Genomic DNA, 19,489 nt, shown 5'->3' on the forward strand with positions numbered 1-19,489 from the left:
CCTTTTCGATAAATAGTCCCAAGTGGCACAAACTGATAGTTTTTATCATAAAAGTGCCAATAAATCGCAAGTCTTGAAAAAGCAATAGCATGGAAATATTTGCTGTGATTTGTTGCTGTAATGACTAGCATAACACAATCTTGCATCTATTTAAATAAAAAGTACCACTTAGAAAATACTCGCTTTGCAAGAATACTTCTAAGACTCTCTGTATGTAGACTGTGGGGTTTGCAGATTTTGGATATTGGTAAATATTTTGTCGTTGCTTTTTTCAATTTTTATCGCTTACGATTGCGTACGAGTACCAATATCGGTGGTCATTGATATTTGTCAGTATTATTATTTTTAAAACTTGACAATTTTGACAATTTTTGGCGAGTTTCCGCTCTCTGCTGAATGAGCATACATACACATTAACACAAAACGACTGTCAATTAAAAGTTTGAGTACCTTAAATAATTTAAATTTGCGCATGACATCCATGTGACAGAACGTGGCATGTGCCGGGATAGGGTGAAGAGCCACGGAGTGGGCAGTTGTGTTTGGCGCAAAAGTGTCTTCGCATGAATATTTAATATGTGTAGGTACATATGGACCGGTGTATGCGTGTATGTGTGCATGTGTGTATGAGTGGCTGTATATACAGGGCCTTGCTTTGTGTTGCAACTCACGTACAGGTTGAACACATTAAAATTAAATTAACGTTTAATTGCTTTTGTGTGGCGAAGTGTGTATGTGTGTGTGTGCATGGGTTTGTTTGTGCCGGTAGCAGCGGCGGCGGCAAAGGTTAAGGACGCTCGCATGTCAACATTTTGTTTACTGATCATAAACATGAGTTGACTTTGACTTGTAAACTTACACCAGTGAACTTAAAGTTAAAAGCGAACGCTAAAAATATTTATAAATTACTTTGTGCGTCGCTTCATAGACTTCCTTTTTGCTTTTGAGTACTTTGCGCATATTGAATAATTTTTTGTTTTTGTCAAAAATATCAAAAAATTCCTAGCTGCTACTTTTTTCCGCCTCTGCTTGGTGAAAGCGATCAGCCAAAACATATTCAAAAGCTCTTAATTTTAGATTTGTTTGCGTATAAATACGAAATATTAAAGCATTGGCCGATTGCACAGCAGATATTCGCAAATTCACCACTGCAGCAGGTCGGCCAACTCGGCCTAGTTTATGGATGGTAATAAAATTTATTGCAAGCCATTGAGCCAAAAATGTAAAATTTTTTATTTCTCCTGTGCAAGTGCGTTTTGAAAAAAGCAATGAGTGAATTTTTAATTGCGCATAAATATTATGGAAATAGTTTACACGCATGTGTGTGTGTGTGTGTGCATGGCATTCAAATTTAAACTATAAGACACAAAAAGCGTAACTCAAGACTAGGTAAAAATTATTAAGAAAAATCACACACACACACATGCTTGTAAATATTTCACGCATGCGAAATCTTCCAATTTGCGCACTGATGCTCGTAAACGCCACAGTGCCACTGCTTAAGTGCTACTTTTTCCGACTTTAAATATTTTATATATATATTTTTATTTTTTTTGTTTTTGCATTTTTTAATGCCTGTCAATGATTGCTTTTGTTTTTATTGCTGTTGTAACGCCAAGTAAAGGTTCATTGTCCAACTTGGCCAATATTGCTGTTTCACCTCAGAGCAATACTCTCTTATTAATTGCTTTTATTTCGCATCCTCAAATTCGTTTTGAAACGCCTCGTGATTGCACAATTAATTTTCCAAGCATTCATGTCGAAATCGTCTACTTGATTATCAGTTGTTTTATTGTATGCCATCGCAATTTAAGTGTTTCATAAAGATAATTTATGAGGCCGAAAATATTGCGTGAGCCGAACCATGTATCACGACCGGTCGGTCTTTGGATGTGAGGAGGAAATGCCATAACTTGAGAATAATCCCCAGATAATATTTAATTTTTTAATAAAATATAAAACCCACTCATATCTTTTGCTTTAGGATTTTCCAATAAAGGCGTTTCGATTGTTGAAGTGGAATAAAAAGAGCTAAATAATTTTTTTGTAAATATAAAATACAAACAAAATTTTAAAATAAAAAAAAGGAAAAGAAAAAGAAAAACATAAAAGAAATTTAATGAAAAAGGTTTTAATCATTTAACAAACTAAAATAAAAAAATAGACAAAATAAAAAATCGGACCTTTAGGCTTTAACTCTTTAATAAAAAAAAAATTAAAAAATATAAAATTATAATTAAATTTAAAAAAACATAAACATAAAAAAATTGTATAAACAAAATGGTTTTTGCCATTTTACAAAATAAAAAAAAAAAACAAAAAATGAAAAAATAGAAAAAATAAGAGACAATTTTTTGGAACAAATAATTTTGTCTAAAACAAATTGTGTTTTTTTGAGGTACTGTCAAATTAAAAAACAAAAAATAAATTAAATTAAATTAAAAAAATATTAAATTAAATAAAAATAAAATAAAAAATGAACAAATAATTTTGTACAAAAAAAGAAAATTGTGGTTTTTGGAGGTACTGTCAAACAACAAAAAAATTAAAAAAAAAAAATTTATAAAAATAAAATGAAAAAATTAAGGAATAATTTTGTACAAAAAAAAGAAAATTGCGATTTTTGGAGGTACTGTCAAATAAAAAAACAACAAAAATAAAAAATAAAAAATATTAAATTAAATAAAAATAAAATGAAAAAGTGTACAAATAATTTTGTCCAAAAAAAAGTTGTGTTTTCAATTGTCAAATAAAAAAACAACAAACAATAAATAAAATTAAATTAAAAAAATATTAAATTAAATAAAAATAAAATAAAAAATGTAAAATGACAAAAAAAACAAATATTTTTGCCAAAACAAAAATTTTTTTAGAGCTACTTTCAAATTGGTCGGTAAAATATTAATATTTTTCCGAAATATAAATTATAAAATATATTATTTTGTTTTTAATTCCCGTAAAAAAACTTTTTGGAGGCATCCTACTACTGTACACAAATCATGTGAATTTAGCTTAATGTTATGAATTATTTAATGGTTTCAAACGGGTTCCGTTTGCTGACTTATCCTCAGGATTTCCGCGATTTTATCAACATTTTCAACATTTCAAAGGTCTATTTTCGATGTCTGGACCACCAGAATATAGTTAAAAGTATTAGCACTTTGCTGTTGCACTCGATACCACCTATATTGGTTCCTTAAAAATTACACAAAATTTGAATTTGAATTGAATTTCCGTTTTCTTGCTGCCATTTTAAAACGTAACAATAGAAACCGGCTTTACCAAACACTAAACTGTAAAGAACTTTTTCTGAAGAATAGAGTCATATTTAAATGCCGTACAGTATGAGCCGAAGCAATGTATGTACACATCGTGAGATATGGCTAACTAAAGGCGCAAAATATTCCGAAAATTTTACTTCATCTAATATTTATTAGAAATTTTTTTATTTATTTTTATTAATTTTTTCTTAATTTGTTTTTTATTTTTATTTAATTTTTTTCTGTTTTTTTATTTAATTTTTTTTTATTTAATTTTTTTTCTCTTTTTTTATTTAATTTTTTTTTTCATTGATTTTTAATTTTATTCTTATGTTTCTTTTTATTAAACAAAATTTTTTTGTTCAAATTTATTTTTTAAATTTTTATTTTGTTTTTAATTTATTTTTTTTATTTATTTTTTATTTTATTTTTTCTATTTTAATTTTTTGTTATATTTTTATTTTTTTGTATTCTTGTTTTTTTTCTTAATTATTATTATTTTATTACTTCATCTTATATTAGAAATGTTGTTTTATTTTTATTAATTTTTTCTTAATTTGGTTTTAATTTTTTGTAATTTTTTTTTAATTTAATTTTTTTTTCTTTCTTTTTTTATTTTTTTATTAAAATTTTTTTATTTAATTTTTATTTTGTTTTTAATTTTTTTTTTAATTTATTTCTTTATTTTATTTCTTCATTTTATTTTTTTGTTATTTTATTTGTTTTGTCTATTTTTATTTTTCTTCTATTTTTTTTTTTTTTCTATTTTAATTTTTTTTATGTTTTTTTTATTTTATTTTTAAATTTGTTTTTTTAATCTTAAATTTGTTTTTAAAACGACCATACATACCGTTGTGTAAGATTCAGACATTCTTGTGACTCTACTGCATATATTCGGGTGCATTTGAGTAAAATGACCTGTATTATTTTGACTTTGAGGGCAACATCGGCCAATTGCGGCCAATTGTCATGTACGCCACGCATATCTATCTTTTATCTATGTGTAGTACTTCATGCCGCCCAACGATGTCTGTATTTTTTATTTGTTTATTACCTACTATTCAATTTATTATTTTATTATCCACCAATTTTTTGTTATTGCTTATCACCTCAGTGAGAGATAACCGTACCTTCAAAAGGTTCATTACAAAGTATTATCATTTGCTGCACGTGCTGCTGAATCGCATAACTTCCAATGCTGATTTGCTGATTTGGTATCAGTGACTGAAAGATAACAGAAGACGACTGAACCACATGGACTTCATAGTCTGTCAGCAACGACCGCTTACCGGATTCCATTAGAGAGATTTTTTATAGCTGGACATAAATCTAAATTCATATTTTAGTATTTTTTGTGGGTAGAAATGTTTTTCTATTATTCAGAAGTGAACGAACCATTTTGATGGTTTTTTCTGTCTGCGAAAAGACTTTTTGAAATGTTCTCAATAAATTTTCAAGAAGTGTTTGTTATGTACGCATATATTTTACACCTTAAATTTTTAAGTTAAAATTTGACATTTTATTTTGCTAAAACCAGTACTTTAAAAGAACATTTCTAAAATTGCTTCAAATAGAAAATTTAAAGTAGGAGGTTGAATTAGTTTTAAAGGTGACACACAGATGGCGCTATTTATCACTTTATCGCATTGGCAATACTGAATATATATTCATGACAAAGCCTCATCCCTAGGCTTTGTTTATCAGTATCTGTCATTTCGCTGAAGTATAAACAACGCAGTGTTTTCGTGCTCCGAGTATGTCAACTTTCGTGCCGTCGAAACGCAATTTGCGGGAAGCTTTGCTTTTCTGCTTCAATTTGAAAAAAAAATACAGCCCAAGCCCGTGAATTGCTGCAGGAGGCCTACCCAGACCATACTCCGTCGATTTCAACATGTGAGTACTGGTTTCGACGATTCAAAAGTGGTCATTTTCACACCGAAGACAAGGAGCGTCTTGGCCAGCCCAAAAAGTTCGAGGACGCGGAATTGGGGGAATTGGTAAACGAGGACTCGTGCTAAACCCAAGAAGAGCTTGCTGAATCATTGGGCGTTGATAAATCAACCGTTTGCAAGCGTCTAAAAGTGATGGGAATGATCCAAAAGCAAGGACATTGGGTCCCGTACGAGTTGAAGCTGCGCGACGTCGAACGGCGATTTTTTACGTGCGAATTGCTGATCGAGCGACAAAATCGGAAGGGTTTTTTGCATCGGGTGGTGACTGGCGACGAAAAATGGATCCACTACGATAACCCAAAACGCAAAAAAGCATGGGGTTTGCCCGGCCACGCATCAACGTCGACGGCCAAGCAGAATATTCACGGCAAGAAAATCATGCTCTGCATTTGGTGGGATCAGGTCGGCGTCGTATATTTTGAGCTGCTCCAACCGGGCGAAACAATCACGGGGGATCGTTACCGACTGCAATTGATGCGTTTAAGCCGGGCATTTAAAGAAAAACGGCCGGAAACGGTAAAAAGGCACGACAAGGTTATTTTGCAACACGACAACGCTCGGCCGCATGTTGCTCAACCTGTCAAAAAATACCTTGGAACGCTTGGCTGGGAAGTATTACCCCACCCGCCGTATAGTCCAGACATAGCTCCCTCCGATTCTGCTTATTCCGGTCCTCAATCCCTTATGGGACCTAAGGCATTAAAATAAATACTTGTTGATACTTCTCTGAAAAAATTGTGATCAACCTTTTTTCTTCTTTGCTTTTTGCTTATTTGATAATATCTCCAAATTTACGAGAGAGGAAAAAATGATCTGGATTGTCGTTCTCAGCGACTGATTTATTTAGAAATTGGATGAAATGGATCTCGGGCGTGTTTGGCTGTATACTAGTCTTATTTATTAAATTTATTCAAGAGGTTGGCCTTAAGAAAACAGGTTTTTTGTTGTTTTCATCTAAATTTCTAAAAAAAATGAGAAGCCTATTTTATTTAATATTTATCAAAGCTGAACTTTTGTAACTTCACAAACATTAAAATTATTAAATCAAATTAATTTAATTAAAACATACAATACAAACAAAAAAAATTAAAAAAAAATGAACAAAACAAAAAAAAATTAAAAAAAAAAAATTAACAAAACAAAAAAAATTAAAAAAAAAATTAAAAAAATAAAAAAAAAATAAAAAAATAAAAAAAAATTAAAAAAATAAAAAAAAAAAAAAAACCAAAATAAAAAAAAATAAAAAAAATATAAAAAAAATTTAAAAAAATATAAAAAAAAATTAAGAAAATATATATATAAATTTAAAGAAATAATATAAAAAAAAATAATTTTAAAAAATTAAAAAAAAAAAAACAAAAAAAAAAAATTAAAAAGAACATTAAAAAAATATAGAAAAGTTAAAAAAAAATAAATAAATAAATTTAATGAAATTATCTTGTTTTCATTTTTTTTGTGAATTGCAGGATGTGACCAGATGTACGAAAAAAGCAGAACTTCTAGCTAAAATCAATTCAATTCATTGCGAATTAATTTGGTAGACTGAGTATATACATGTGTATATATGTACTTTATATAAATCTAAGATGTGCAAACTATTTATGCATCTATACGAAAGCACGTACACAAATACTTAAAATTTTTTACGGACTTTGCACTATACATACATATGTACATACTATACTTTATTTATCTTATCTACTGACAATACTTTATTTCATTAACTAATCAGCTCATGGGCCATTGAAATCTTATCGTAAAATTTATTTTGTGCCTATATCGGCCATTCCATTGACGCCATTTATGAGAAGACATTCTTTTGATAGAAATTTATTTAATCAAACCTGGGCTGCTTACCGTTAATCTGATAATAAATTTTAATATTGTACGCTGTTTAAGCTTTGTCTGCAACCCAAAAGCTTATCGCCCTACTAACACACTTTGTTAGATTAATGGCTAAAGCTAGCTATAGCTGTCATTAAATTTAAAATAGTATTGAAGCAAAAACGAAAAAAAAATGTGCACAGCCCTAAAAACACAGCATATAAATTTAAGTTTTCATATTTAAATAATAATAAATATAATAATATTAAAAAAAAAATTAAATAATATAAAAAAAAATTAGTACCATAAAAATTAAATACTATGGAAAAATTAAGTAGTATTAAAAAAATTAAATAATATAAGCAATTAAAAAAAAAAAATAAATAACATAAAAAAATTAAATATTATAAAAAAAGTAAAAAACAAACAAAGTTAAGTAATAAAAAAAATTAAATAATAAAAAAATTAAGTAGTATAAAAAAATTAAATAATATAAGATATAAAAAAAAAATAAATAGCATAAAAAAAATTAAATATTATAAAAAAATCAAATAATAAATAATATAAAAAAAGTAAAAAACAAACATAATTAAGTAATAAAAAAAATTAAATAAAAAATTTAATAATATAAAAAAACCTTACTAACATAAAAAAATAATAGCATAAAAAAATTTAAATAAAATAAAAAAATCAAAGAATATAAAAAAATCAAATTATATAAAAAAATTAAATAATATAGACAACTAAATAACATAAAAAAAATAAATAATATAAAAAAATCAAATAATATACAGAAACAGTAAGTAGTATAAAAAAATTAAATAATATAAGATATAAAAAAAAAATAAATAGCATAAAAAAAATTAAATATTATAAAAAAATCAAATAATAAATAATATAAAAAAAGTAAAAAACAAACATAATTAAGTAATAAAAAAAATTAAATAAAAAATTTAATAATATAAAAAAACCTTACTAACATAAAAAAATAATAGCATAAAAAAATTTAAATAAAATAAAAAATCAAAGAATATAAAAAAATCAAATTATATAAAAAAATTAAATAATATAAACAACTAAATAACATAAAAAAAATAAATAATATAAAAAAATCAAATAATATACAGAAACAGAAATTAAATAATATAAAATTTTTAAATAACTGAAAACAATTAAATAAAGAGTTTGATAATATTCCCAAAAATTAAATAATTAAAAACAATAAAGAAAAGAAATAAAATAACATTAAAAAAAGATAATATACAAAAGAAATAAAATAATATTAAAAATTTAATGATACAAAAATAAGTAAAAAAAAAAAACAATTTAATATATAAAAAATTAAATAATAATAAAAAAATTTAATAAAATGAAAAAAAATGTAATAGTTTTAGGGCAAGAATATAAATATTTTTGCTCGAGCAAGAAATGAAAATTTTAAAATGCTTCACAAATTTAAGAAAGGTAAACCTCTTGGAACTACGTTGCAAGCTAACTTCGTAAATTTGTGACTCCTCACTTTTATATCTGATAAAAAAAAAGTATCTCTTTTAAAATTCCAAGTATAAAGTATTAGGATAGGTTAGGTTATAATGGCTGGCCGAAGGCACGCTGAAACCATTTTGGTGGATACCGTAAAGTACAAAATCTTATTTTACATCTCTTTTTTAATTATTTAGTTCAAAAATGTTCATAAAATTTCGAAATTCTTAGTGCAGTTACTGCAAGTCCAGCACGATATTCAGAGCAATAAAGGTTTAACTTTCTAAGGTTAAATAACTTTTTTTCTGAGAACATTTCATTATCTCTGATAGCTGCATAAGATTTTCGAGCAATAGTTACTTGTACCACCTGTATGCCAGCGCTTCATTAGTTGTAAATGCACCTTACAACAGGGATAGGCAAACTGTGCGCATGTGCCATTGTAACACCTAAGTAAATGTGCGTTATGCAAATGCAATGAAATATTTTTACGCAATTAAATATTTTTAAAGAAGGATAAATATAATTTCAGTAAAAATTATTTTAAAAAATGTTGGGATAAATTTACCGAAGAATACATTTTTTTTCTTAAAATATTATTAATTAGTTTATCCACTAAAAGTTGTATTTATTTCAAAATTCTTTAATTTTCCTTAATTGCTTTTTAAATTAAAATTTCGATTTTTTTCTCATTAATTTTTACAGTTTTATGGGTGTGTGCGTACAAGAAGGCCAGCTGCATGCGCTGACTGAGTACATCGAAGGCGGTTCGCTGGAGCAGCTGCTGGCTAACCAAGAGGCCGTGCTGACTGCTGGAATGAAATTAAGACTGGCGCTGGGTATAGCCAACGGTATGGCGTATGTACATGATGCGGGCATTTTCCATCGCGATTTAACAAGCAAAGTGCGTGAAAAATTTTAAAACTAATAAAATGCAATTTTCAAGTAATTTCCATTATTTTTAGAATGTGTTAATTCGCAATATGCCTGATGGGCAGTTTGATGCAGTGGTAGGCGACTTTGGTTTGGCTGCAAAAATACCAGATAAACAGTAAGTTTACTTTATACTTATTAACTAAATATTATCTGAAATTGAAAATTTGATTTAAAAATGTTGTAGGTGCGTAACTGAGTTTATTAATAAACAAAAAAAAAATAAAAATAATAAATAAAACAAAAAAAAAAAAAAAAAAAAAAAATTAAAAAAAAAAAATAAAAACAAATAAATAAAAAAAATAAATAACAAAAAAAAAAATAAATAAAATAAATAGGATCCTCCTAGTTCCAACGACCCCAAGAAGCATAAAACTTCCTCTGAGGTCAAATTACGCAAGTTCTGCGAAGTTGGCGGTGGTGGATAAGAGCCACCCTGACGGTTTCATCTCTCCATCAAACTGGAAGATTGTGGAGAGAAAACTTCAGTTGGGCTACCTGGACGTTCTGAAGCAGAACCCAGGACCCCCTCCTTTCTGCTCTGACGCGGGTTGGTTCCAAGCAAGGGTCAAGTTGATCGCGTGCTCAGATCAACGCTCTGTCAGCCTGTACGGCAAGGCCCTCGACCGACTCGGCGAGGTATGGCCCGGAGCGAATCTCCAACTAATCAAAAGGAGCGAAATTCCCAACAAACCTCGCGGCAGAGCAAGAATACCTGTAGAGCCATCCGATCCGGAAACCATCCTGGAGCTACTGAAGATCGGAAACCCGAACCTACCCACCGAAAACTGGAGGGTAGTTAAGGTGGAAGAGCCTTCAGGAAACTCCAGACATGTCACGCTGCTCCTGGACCAGGAAAGCGTTCAAGCACTGGACGACCGCAAGGGGATAGTGGCATTCCACATCAAACACTTGAATACCCTCACTGAGCTCATGCAACGCTCAATCAATATTCTGTCAAAATGGTGCACCGAATGCGGACTAAATGCAAATCCAGCCAAGACAGATCTTGTTCTCTTCAATAGGAAACAACAATCTCCTCCACTGCAAACAATAACTTTAAAAGGGGAATCATTACTCCTATCTGATTCAGCTAAATATCTAGGAGTTATTCTAGATAGGAAGTTGAGTTGGAAATTGAACATCAAAAACAGATGTAAAAAAGCTTTCATAGCTCTCAATACTTGTAAGAAAGCTATAGGCAAAACCTGGGGTTTTTCACCTCGGATCATTTATTGGATATATACCTCGATCATCAAACCGATACTCTTCTACGGTGTGGTTGTTCGGTGGACAGCACTCGAAAAACTTTGTAGAGTAGCCACAATTGATCGAGTTCAAAGAACAGCCTGCCTCCTGATAACAGGATGCTTATGTACAACACCTACTAAGGCTCTAAATACGTTGCTTCACTTGTTCCCTATCGATCTGGCTGGCAAAGCGATTGCAGCGAAAGCAGAGACACGCATGAATGCTATATCGAAATGGAATGAGTATCTTGGCCATTCGGCCATACTGAACAGGAACACTGTTATCTCTTTCGACATAGACTATCATGTAAGTCTTCCATCACCACCCTTGCTATTCTCCTGTTCACTCCCAACTAGGGAAGAATGGAAGACAAATCTAACCGAAATCGAAGGCCCTCTGATTATATATACAGATGGTTCAAAACAAGACGGCAAAGTGGGATTTGGAATCTTTTCCAATTCCCCTCACATCAATCTATCATTTAGATTACCCGACTACTATAGCGTATTCCAAGCGGAAGTATGCGCTATCTGGTATGCTGCGAAAACTCTCTTGAAAAATAGAATATCACTAGAGGATATCCGCTTTTTCACCGACAGTCAAGCGGCCGTTCGAGCACTCAGCTCCTCTTATACCCACTCAGATGTGGTTCGATCCTGTCTCTTATCTCTTAACGAGATAAGTGTTCAGAATTCTGTCCAAGTTATCTGGATACCGGGTCACAGTGGATTCGAAGGTAACTGCAAAGCTGATGAGCTCGCAAGAGCTGGAGCTGCGCAATCAAATGTTAGTAACTTACCCACAATCCACATTCCGCTCTCAACATGTAAATTGCTTATTGATCGAGAATTTCACAGCATTGCTGATCGGAGGTGGCGAGTGGAAACTACTTGCGTTACGACCAGACAAATCTGGCCATCCTACAATCTGAAACAGACAAAAACCCTTATAAGTCTTTCGAAACACGAACTAAGGCATATAATATCTCTTATCATCGGCCACTGCCTTTTGGGCACTCACGCACGTCGGCTCGGGGTTCCTCAAAACGACCTGTGCAGATACTGCGAGGACGAAGATGAGGAAGTATCGAGCAGACATTTGCTGTGCAGTTGTCCCGGTCTAGCCAGAAGTCGATTCGCTCTTCTAGGCTCTCCAACAATTGACAATCTTTCAGTACTCTCGGACCTGAAGATCGAATCTCTCATCAAATTTTCGAAACGAATTAATATCTTTGACCAAAATCTACAATAAAAATCTCGGTTAGGTGGGGAAATCATTTAAAATAATGAGCTCTAGGGCAACACAACGTACCCAACTTGCGGTCTATGTGGCACTCCGATGCGGGGTCACCCTTAAACCAACAAACCAACCAAGTTTATTAATAAAAAATATATACAAAATAAATAAAAACAAAAAAAAAATAAACGAAAAAAATAATAAATAAAAAAAAATTATAAAAAAAATAAATAAACAAATACTAAAAAATAAATAAATAAAAACAATAAATACTAAAAAAAAAATAAAAAAAAAATAAATAAATAAACTAAGTAAATAATAAAAAAAATAAGTAAAAAAATACTATATTAAAAAGAATTAATGAAAAAAAGTAGAAAAAAAAACACAAAAAAATTAAATAAGAGAAATGAAATACAATAAAAACTAAAATAAAAAAATTAACAAATATATTTTAATTAAAAACAAAGAAAAAAAAAGAATAAAGATATTAAAAATGTTGTAGGTGCGTAATTAAGTTTATAAAAAAAAAACTTAATGAAGAAAATTAAAAAAAAGATACAAAAAAAAAAAAATTAAAAATAAACAAAAAAAAACAAGATTAAAAAAAAAAACAAGATTACAAACTAAAAAAAAAACCGATAGTAGTACATTCCGCGGAAATGTAGTAGTAGCGCTTAATAAATTCAAAAGCTGTTTCATTTGCCTTGCTAAAGCTTTTCATCAAAACTACTTAATTCGACCTAGCGCTTTTTACCTACCAATCGCTAAACTGTTAAGCAAAAACTTCTAATGTCGAAAAAATTGATTTATCAAATGTGTAACAGATAAATACAGTGACTAAATCGCGTAATCGGACAAACAGCACTGCGTTTGATCTCAAACTCTCTCAAGGAAGCCTTGCTTGCTTGCAGACTGAATGGAGAAAAAAAGAGGCTACTTTTTTTTAAAAATTGGTAGTGCTTTTTGTCCGATTATGCGATTTAGCCACTGTATTTAAAGCTAAAAGTTAGAATATATTCTGTTGGTCAATATTTTCTTGTCAAACTGATTTGAACGCATTTTTCCAGCGGCAAAACACGCCTAGACACGGTTGGTTCACCATATTGGGTAAGCCCCGAGTGCCTGAAGGGTCAGTGGTACGACCAGACGAGTGATGTCTTCTCGTTTGGTATTATACAATGCGAGATAATAGCGCGCATTGTCGCCGATCCGGATGTGATGCCACGCACCGACGCATTCGGCCTAGATTATTTAGCCTTCGCCGAGCTGTGCCCCATGGATACACCTGCTGTATTTTTGAGATTGGCATTCTACTGTTGCATCGTAAGTTTATTCACTTTGAAAATTATGTAAAATATACTGACATTTTTTCTTCATTTTCCTATACTCTTAGTATGAAGCCAAAAGCCGACCGACTTTCCATGATGCTATTAAAAAGCTGAAGCAAATATTGCAGGAATATGAAAATGGCTGCAATGGCGACTGCAGTGCAGCGTTGAATTCATCGAGCCCGCCGAATTCACTTGAATTAAATGGATCACTTAGCGGCAGTAGCATGACAGCCATGGAAGCTGGAAACCAAAATCAAGCGGCGAGTCACAAGAACGGCTGCATGCAACAATGCTACTCCAGCAATTCACTTCAAGAAGCTGGCTGCTGTAGCTGTCGCAAGAGCACTTCGTCGAAAGTGGCGCCGGTTGTTCAAACCGCACCTGCTGGGTCGTTGTCACCACGGCATTACAACGAATTAGATGAGAGCGGCTTTCGTTTTCCTAATGGCAAAGGCGGCGATGGCACTGGCTGCAGCACAACGCCCTATCAGACACCAAATGGCTCGTCAGCGGAATACAACGAATTTGAGTATCGTGTACTGGAGACACGCGTGCGTCGTGTCACTAAAAAGCTCGAGGCCGATCTGCAATTACAGCAGCATCGTCGCTCGTTTAGCGAAAACATCATTCACTTCCCCCTGCACACTACGCCCAGCGACAAGGCGCGCTGCCATCAAATGCAACGGCAACGCTCATCCACACACTCACCAACACCACCCGCACAGGCGCGCATAAATGGCGGAAGTGAGAAGGCAGCATCGGGGCAACCTAGTATTGCCGCCGTCGCGGCCGACATCACACAAACAGCGGCGGCTACGAAACAACTGCCGACGCCGCAAACTGCTGCACTGACTTTGCGCAAAGTGGCGGAGACAATGTGTTTGAAGGACCCACACTACAAGCCCATCCGTTCCGATCACAATGGTGTGAAAAGCAATCCATTCACTACGCTGGCGCAATTGCGTGGCGTCAAGAAGATACTTGGCGCAAATCCGAAAACTTACGCCGCCGGTGTTGGAGATCTTTTCAGTTCATGTTTTGAGATGTCAGCACCGTTCTTCAAAGAGTTGGCGGCTGAGTTGGCTAAAAGCACAAACAAAACAGCGACGACAAGTGAAGTTGGCTGCGCTGTGGCTGCACGCTTGAGTGCTGGTGGCGTTGGTGGTGGTGGGCGTGGTTTGCCATCGACACCTAACGAACCAAAGAGCTTACCCACATCGCCGCAGATGACACGCAAATTGAGCGTTATCGAGTTGAAAGCAGCACATTGCAATGGCGCAGCAGTGCCAACAGCAGACTCGCCCGTCGCAGAGGAGGACGACGATTGTGACGATTGCGCGTCCGATGGTGAGCCTGATGGCGATGGCGGTGGGAACTGCGCCGATGCTGAGTCGAGCAGCGATGATTCCGCCGAACCACGCGCTCTGCACCTGTCCACACCAGCTGCGCGAAAATATCGTGCCAACTCGCTTTTCACACATCCACTCTTTTTGAGTAGTAGCGTCACCGGCAGCAGCAATGGCAATGCTAATCTGGAAAAGTCTACGTCCACTGCTATTAATGCAACGGTGTCAACAGCAACAACCACCACGTGTACGATGGCGTCATCGACTGTTACTGCTGATGTGCCTGCAAACGCAATGGACTCCACTTCTGAGGATGGCTGTGAGCAACGCGATTCACCAAAAATAAAAGTCACAGCAAATAGTGTTGCATCTGCAAGCGCGTCGTCAACGCCACCGCCACCGCCGCCAATCACATCGTCAGTAGCCACACCGGCATCCATTTCGTCGTGTACAGACTTTGAGCTGCATGAAATAAAACCCAGTGATTTGCTGCCAATTAAAGGTACACTCACGCGGCGCGATTCCATCGAGAGTGGATTCTACTCATGTTTCAACGAGGAATCTGATCCGGCAATCACCAACTCGACCACATATCGGCAACTGAACTGCAGTGGCGGGGGCGGCAGTGGTGCCATGCCCTTCGTGTGCGGCAGCAATTGTTGCATTGAGCAACTGAAATCACAGCTTATGCTCGAGGCGGGTTCCAACAACGAAATCAAGTGAGTCACCATCCATATCAGCTTGCACGAAAATTTACTCGTAGGCTTTCGACACAAAAACGACTCTTCTTGCAAGCTGGTGCATGCACTTTAGAAAATAGAAAATATAATTTTATTTTAATCAATATTCTGATTTTTCATATAGTGATAAATTGGCCAATCTGTGTCGTTGCTGCTACTACGCCTGCACGGGCTCGACAGCAGGCCTACAAGCACAACAAAACAATAGCGGCCAACTCTTCACTGACTCTTCGTCTAACTCTTCCTCGGTATTGCTGTTTGACCCTGAAATGAACACGGTGAATACCTCTTCATCGGCAGCATCCCTCTCGCACGAAGCGGCAGCGTTACGTTCCCTCGACGATCTGGAACTGCCCGACACCGGACGCCCGCACCACCGACGCTACACCTGTCATCATCATCTCTTGGGGGCAACAAATCTGCACGACCCTAATGCCACAGCCACGGCAGCGTCGACCACCTCCATCGATATGGGTCTCATGAATCGTTTGGCACTGGACTCGGGCATACATTCGGTGCTGCAACGCAATAATTTTGCCGTCAACCAATTGCTCTATTGCAAAAATCGCACCTCTTCCATTTACACCGACAGTTCGGATGACATCAGCAGCTTGGCCGGCTCCGATTCGTTGCTGTGGGATGATCGCTCCTTCACTGCTATACCCAGCAAGCGATCAGAGCAAATCGCCACAATTGTTGAGTATTTCGAACGGAAGCGACAAGTACCTGAGATGGCGCCGCCCAGCCGAAATGCGTTTCTACGCAGCAGCAGCGGTACAACTACTAGTGCAGGCAGCACACACACAAGCACATCGAACAGTTCCGCCTCGACGGCTGCCGCCGCCGCAATGGCCGCTACCACATATGGTCTAAGCAATTTGGGATCGTACGACATGCGGCGCTATACAGACTTCAAGCGACATGCGACAATAAATACCGATTACGAAGCATTCTGCTTCGATTTAGATAAGAAACCGACACAGCAACGTTTGACAGTGTGCGAGGGAGCTGTCAAATCAAAGCTGCAAATATTCGACAAACTAAAGCAACAACAACAGCAACAGCAGCAGCAGCGTATGCAGCAACAGCAAACAACGACGTCAGCCTCAGCTCCAACGCAAGTCGCCAGCGGGGCGACGAATGCAGCTTCGTCGAAGTAAGGGCACAAGGCAGCAGATAGCAGGCAGCAGGAACAAGTTATAAGCAAGCATACTGTAAATTGAGTTTGAGAGCAGCAATCAATGATTGTTGCGTTTTGTTTGTTTATCTGCAATTTCATAACGCATTTTTACAGTGATTTCATAGTTGTTATTAATTTGCGCACTGATTTAAAGAGTTGTAAACGGCGGGGGTTAATGTTTGAAGCGTAAATGAAAGGTTGCAGCTGCGTTTAGGTGGGAAACGGATTTGCGGCAAGTCAGCTTTGGCTATAGGAACTTAGTAGTAGTGATTAGTGATTTACTTAGATAGCAAGGCAGGCGGGAAAGTGAAGGCTTGAGAATTAGATTATAAAAACAAAAAAAGAAAATAATGAAAATCAAATAAGAAAAAATGGGTAGAAAGAGATGGAAAAAATGCACTTTGAGCAGTTGAAATAATACCCTATGTATACTACATATCTGATTTGTTGTTGCTGATGTAGCAAAAAATTTCGCATACAAAACAATTTTGGGAAATGCCTGCGAAATGGCGGATATCAATTCGTGCCGTTCCGTTTAAAACGAGCCGCCAAACTGTAAATGAACTTTTTATGCTTAATATTTTTTTTTTTTTCAAATTATACAGTGATTGCAAAAAATCATTTTAATCATGCAACTTTCTCAGCTAAATGAAAAGTTTTTGTGCGAAATAATTACTAACGATCTACAATGCAATTTCAGAGTATTTGCAGAAAAGTTTATGTTGATCGCTTCCAAAACGAACTAAAATTTCTGATAAATTTCAATAAAACCTGAAGTATATTTTTCCATGTCAGTGTCAAATCTTAAAAGAATGACTATAAATTCGCATTCTTTTTCGGTTCTAGAACTTAGTTTACAGTAAAAATTTCACAAATTATGTCGTTCATATTTTCTCTAAATTTACAAGCAGCTGTAACTTTCTATAGCCAGTAACTAACTCAAAGAAAGTTGAAAGAAAAAACAAAACGAACAAAAATGCCTTTTTGGCGTCAACCCTTCACAACTCTGTCACTTTTCATTATGTTTTATAAACCCATTTCCATTTCATATCTTCATTGCCGTATCAAACTCTTTTTTGTTGTTGTCAGCTTTTGTTCAGTTATGTCATAAAATTATTTGTTAGTTTGTAAAAGTGCGTCAACCCTGCGAGCAAAACAAGAAAAAAATAAGAATAATAAAAAAACAAAAAGAAAACCACTTAACACTTACCACTTAAGTTCCCGCGCTATACAAATATAAAATATCAGTAATTTAAATTGAATAACTATATCTTCCTGTTCACAATACATATATCCATATATATATATACACATATATATGTATATACATACATACCCAAACATATATATACCCAATTATAAATATTGAAATATAAAAAATAAAGTTTTATACTCGTTAAGTGGAAACACACAAATCAATGATTTAATAAGGATTGATGGTGTATGTAAAGAAGTAAAGAAAAAGGAGAAAAACAAGAGAAAAAAAACAAACAAAAAAAAAACAATTGAAAGCCAAAATATTCTACTAACGTTTTAAGAAGCGAAGCTAAATGAAAAGCTGGAGTAAACAATTGTTAAGCAACTATGTTTTATTGAAAATGAATTAATAAAGTAATGAAGTAATCAATTATTGAAGGAATGCAGTATTAACAAAAAAAGAAAACAAAAAAAAAATTATAAAAATTAAATAAAATATATAAAAAGAGAGTGCATTCTGAAAAAATGGCAATTTTAAGACAAACAAGTAAATAAGCTTAGTAACTAAAATATTTTATTTATTACTACGCTGATGTGCGCTAAAAAAGCTGGTTGCTAAAAATAAGCTGTTCTTTTTTGTTAAGTGTTTCAAGTGTTTGAAAAAGGGAGGTGTGTTTTAAACTAAACTTGCAAATTAAAAATTATGTACTGTAAAATTTACGCTAGTTGCTCCCAGTAATTAAAAAAAAAATTCTATTTGTGCAACTAACGTGCAAATGACTACCTGTCGAACGAACTGTTGTGCATAGAAGAACTAAACAAACAAAAAAAAGTTAAGGCACGTAAAATTGTATTTCTTAAACTGGAGTAACACATCGCCCTTTCCATGCTGCAAAAACCAGCAACGATGTACGATGTTCATGTTTCCTAGTCCTTTACACTATTTAGATTTTGTTTCACATTTCTTTGTTTAGTTTTTATGCTGCTAAGCGCATATTTTCTTTATTATTGTTAGTGAATATGTTGTGTGGGTTCTAATGAAATTAAAACGAAAAACGAAAATAACAATCTTGTATACTCCAATGGCAAAGCTATGAAAAAAAAAACAAATAAAATTGCAATTTAATTTTTATATTTTTTAAGTATTTATTTACATGCCACCCTAAGCAACAAATGGGATTGCTAAAACTAATTTCCTTTACACAAAGACTTAAGTCATTTAAATAATTATTTTTATATTTTTTATTTGAAATAAAATATTTATGCGCAATTTGTAACAAAAAAAAATATAATTTTTTCCAAGCAGCCATGCAGCAAAACGCATTCTTTAATAAAAATCGTTTTCAAAACGCTGAAGGCGTAAACTCGTAAATCGTAAAAAAAAGTTAAAAAATTAAAAAATTTTTTACTTTGAAATGAAGTGAAATGAAGGATTGTCAATACACGTTTTTATGGTGAATCCAGCAACAAATAAGGTGTAACCAAGGCATATTGAGCGGGCAGTGGCACTAATGCAAAGAGAGATCAACTGTAGCTATTTTGTTGAAAACTTTTGCTCGATTGAATGTCAAAAATTGTCTATTGTTGAGGAAACTATGAACAAAGTTTGAGCATTTAGAGACGAAATTGATAAAAAAAAAATAAATAAATAAACATGAAAAACAAAACTTTAAAGAAAATATTAAAACAAATAGAGAACAAAAAAAGTTAATAAAAACATACAACAAAAAATGATAGATTTACAAGGTACTTAAAAC

General features: G+C 33.5%; 1 protein-coding gene across 1 annotated transcript in view; it reads left to right on the plus strand.

Moving 5' to 3' along the window:
- Positions 1–18,864, plus strand: part of LOC129238733 (uncharacterized) — a 73,388-nt gene extending 54,524 nt beyond the window's left edge. Inside the window, exons 3-7 of the mRNA XM_054873885.1 lie at positions 9,224–9,422; positions 9,484–9,569; positions 13,006–13,261; positions 13,332–15,334; positions 15,480–18,864. Coding sequence (XP_054729860.1) covers positions 9,224–9,422; positions 9,484–9,569; positions 13,006–13,261; positions 13,332–15,334; positions 15,480–16,515 — 3,580 coding nt within the window. The 3' untranslated portion in view covers positions 16,516–18,864. The remainder of the gene's footprint in view (positions 1–9,223; positions 9,423–9,483; positions 9,570–13,005; positions 13,262–13,331; positions 15,335–15,479) is intronic.
- The last annotated feature ends 625 nt before the right edge of the window (positions 18,865–19,489 follow it).

This window comes from Anastrepha obliqua, chromosome 1 (assembly GCF_027943255.1).
Source record: "Anastrepha obliqua isolate idAnaObli1 chromosome 1, idAnaObli1_1.0, whole genome shotgun sequence".
NCBI lineage: Eukaryota > Metazoa > Arthropoda > Insecta > Diptera > Tephritidae > Anastrepha > Anastrepha obliqua.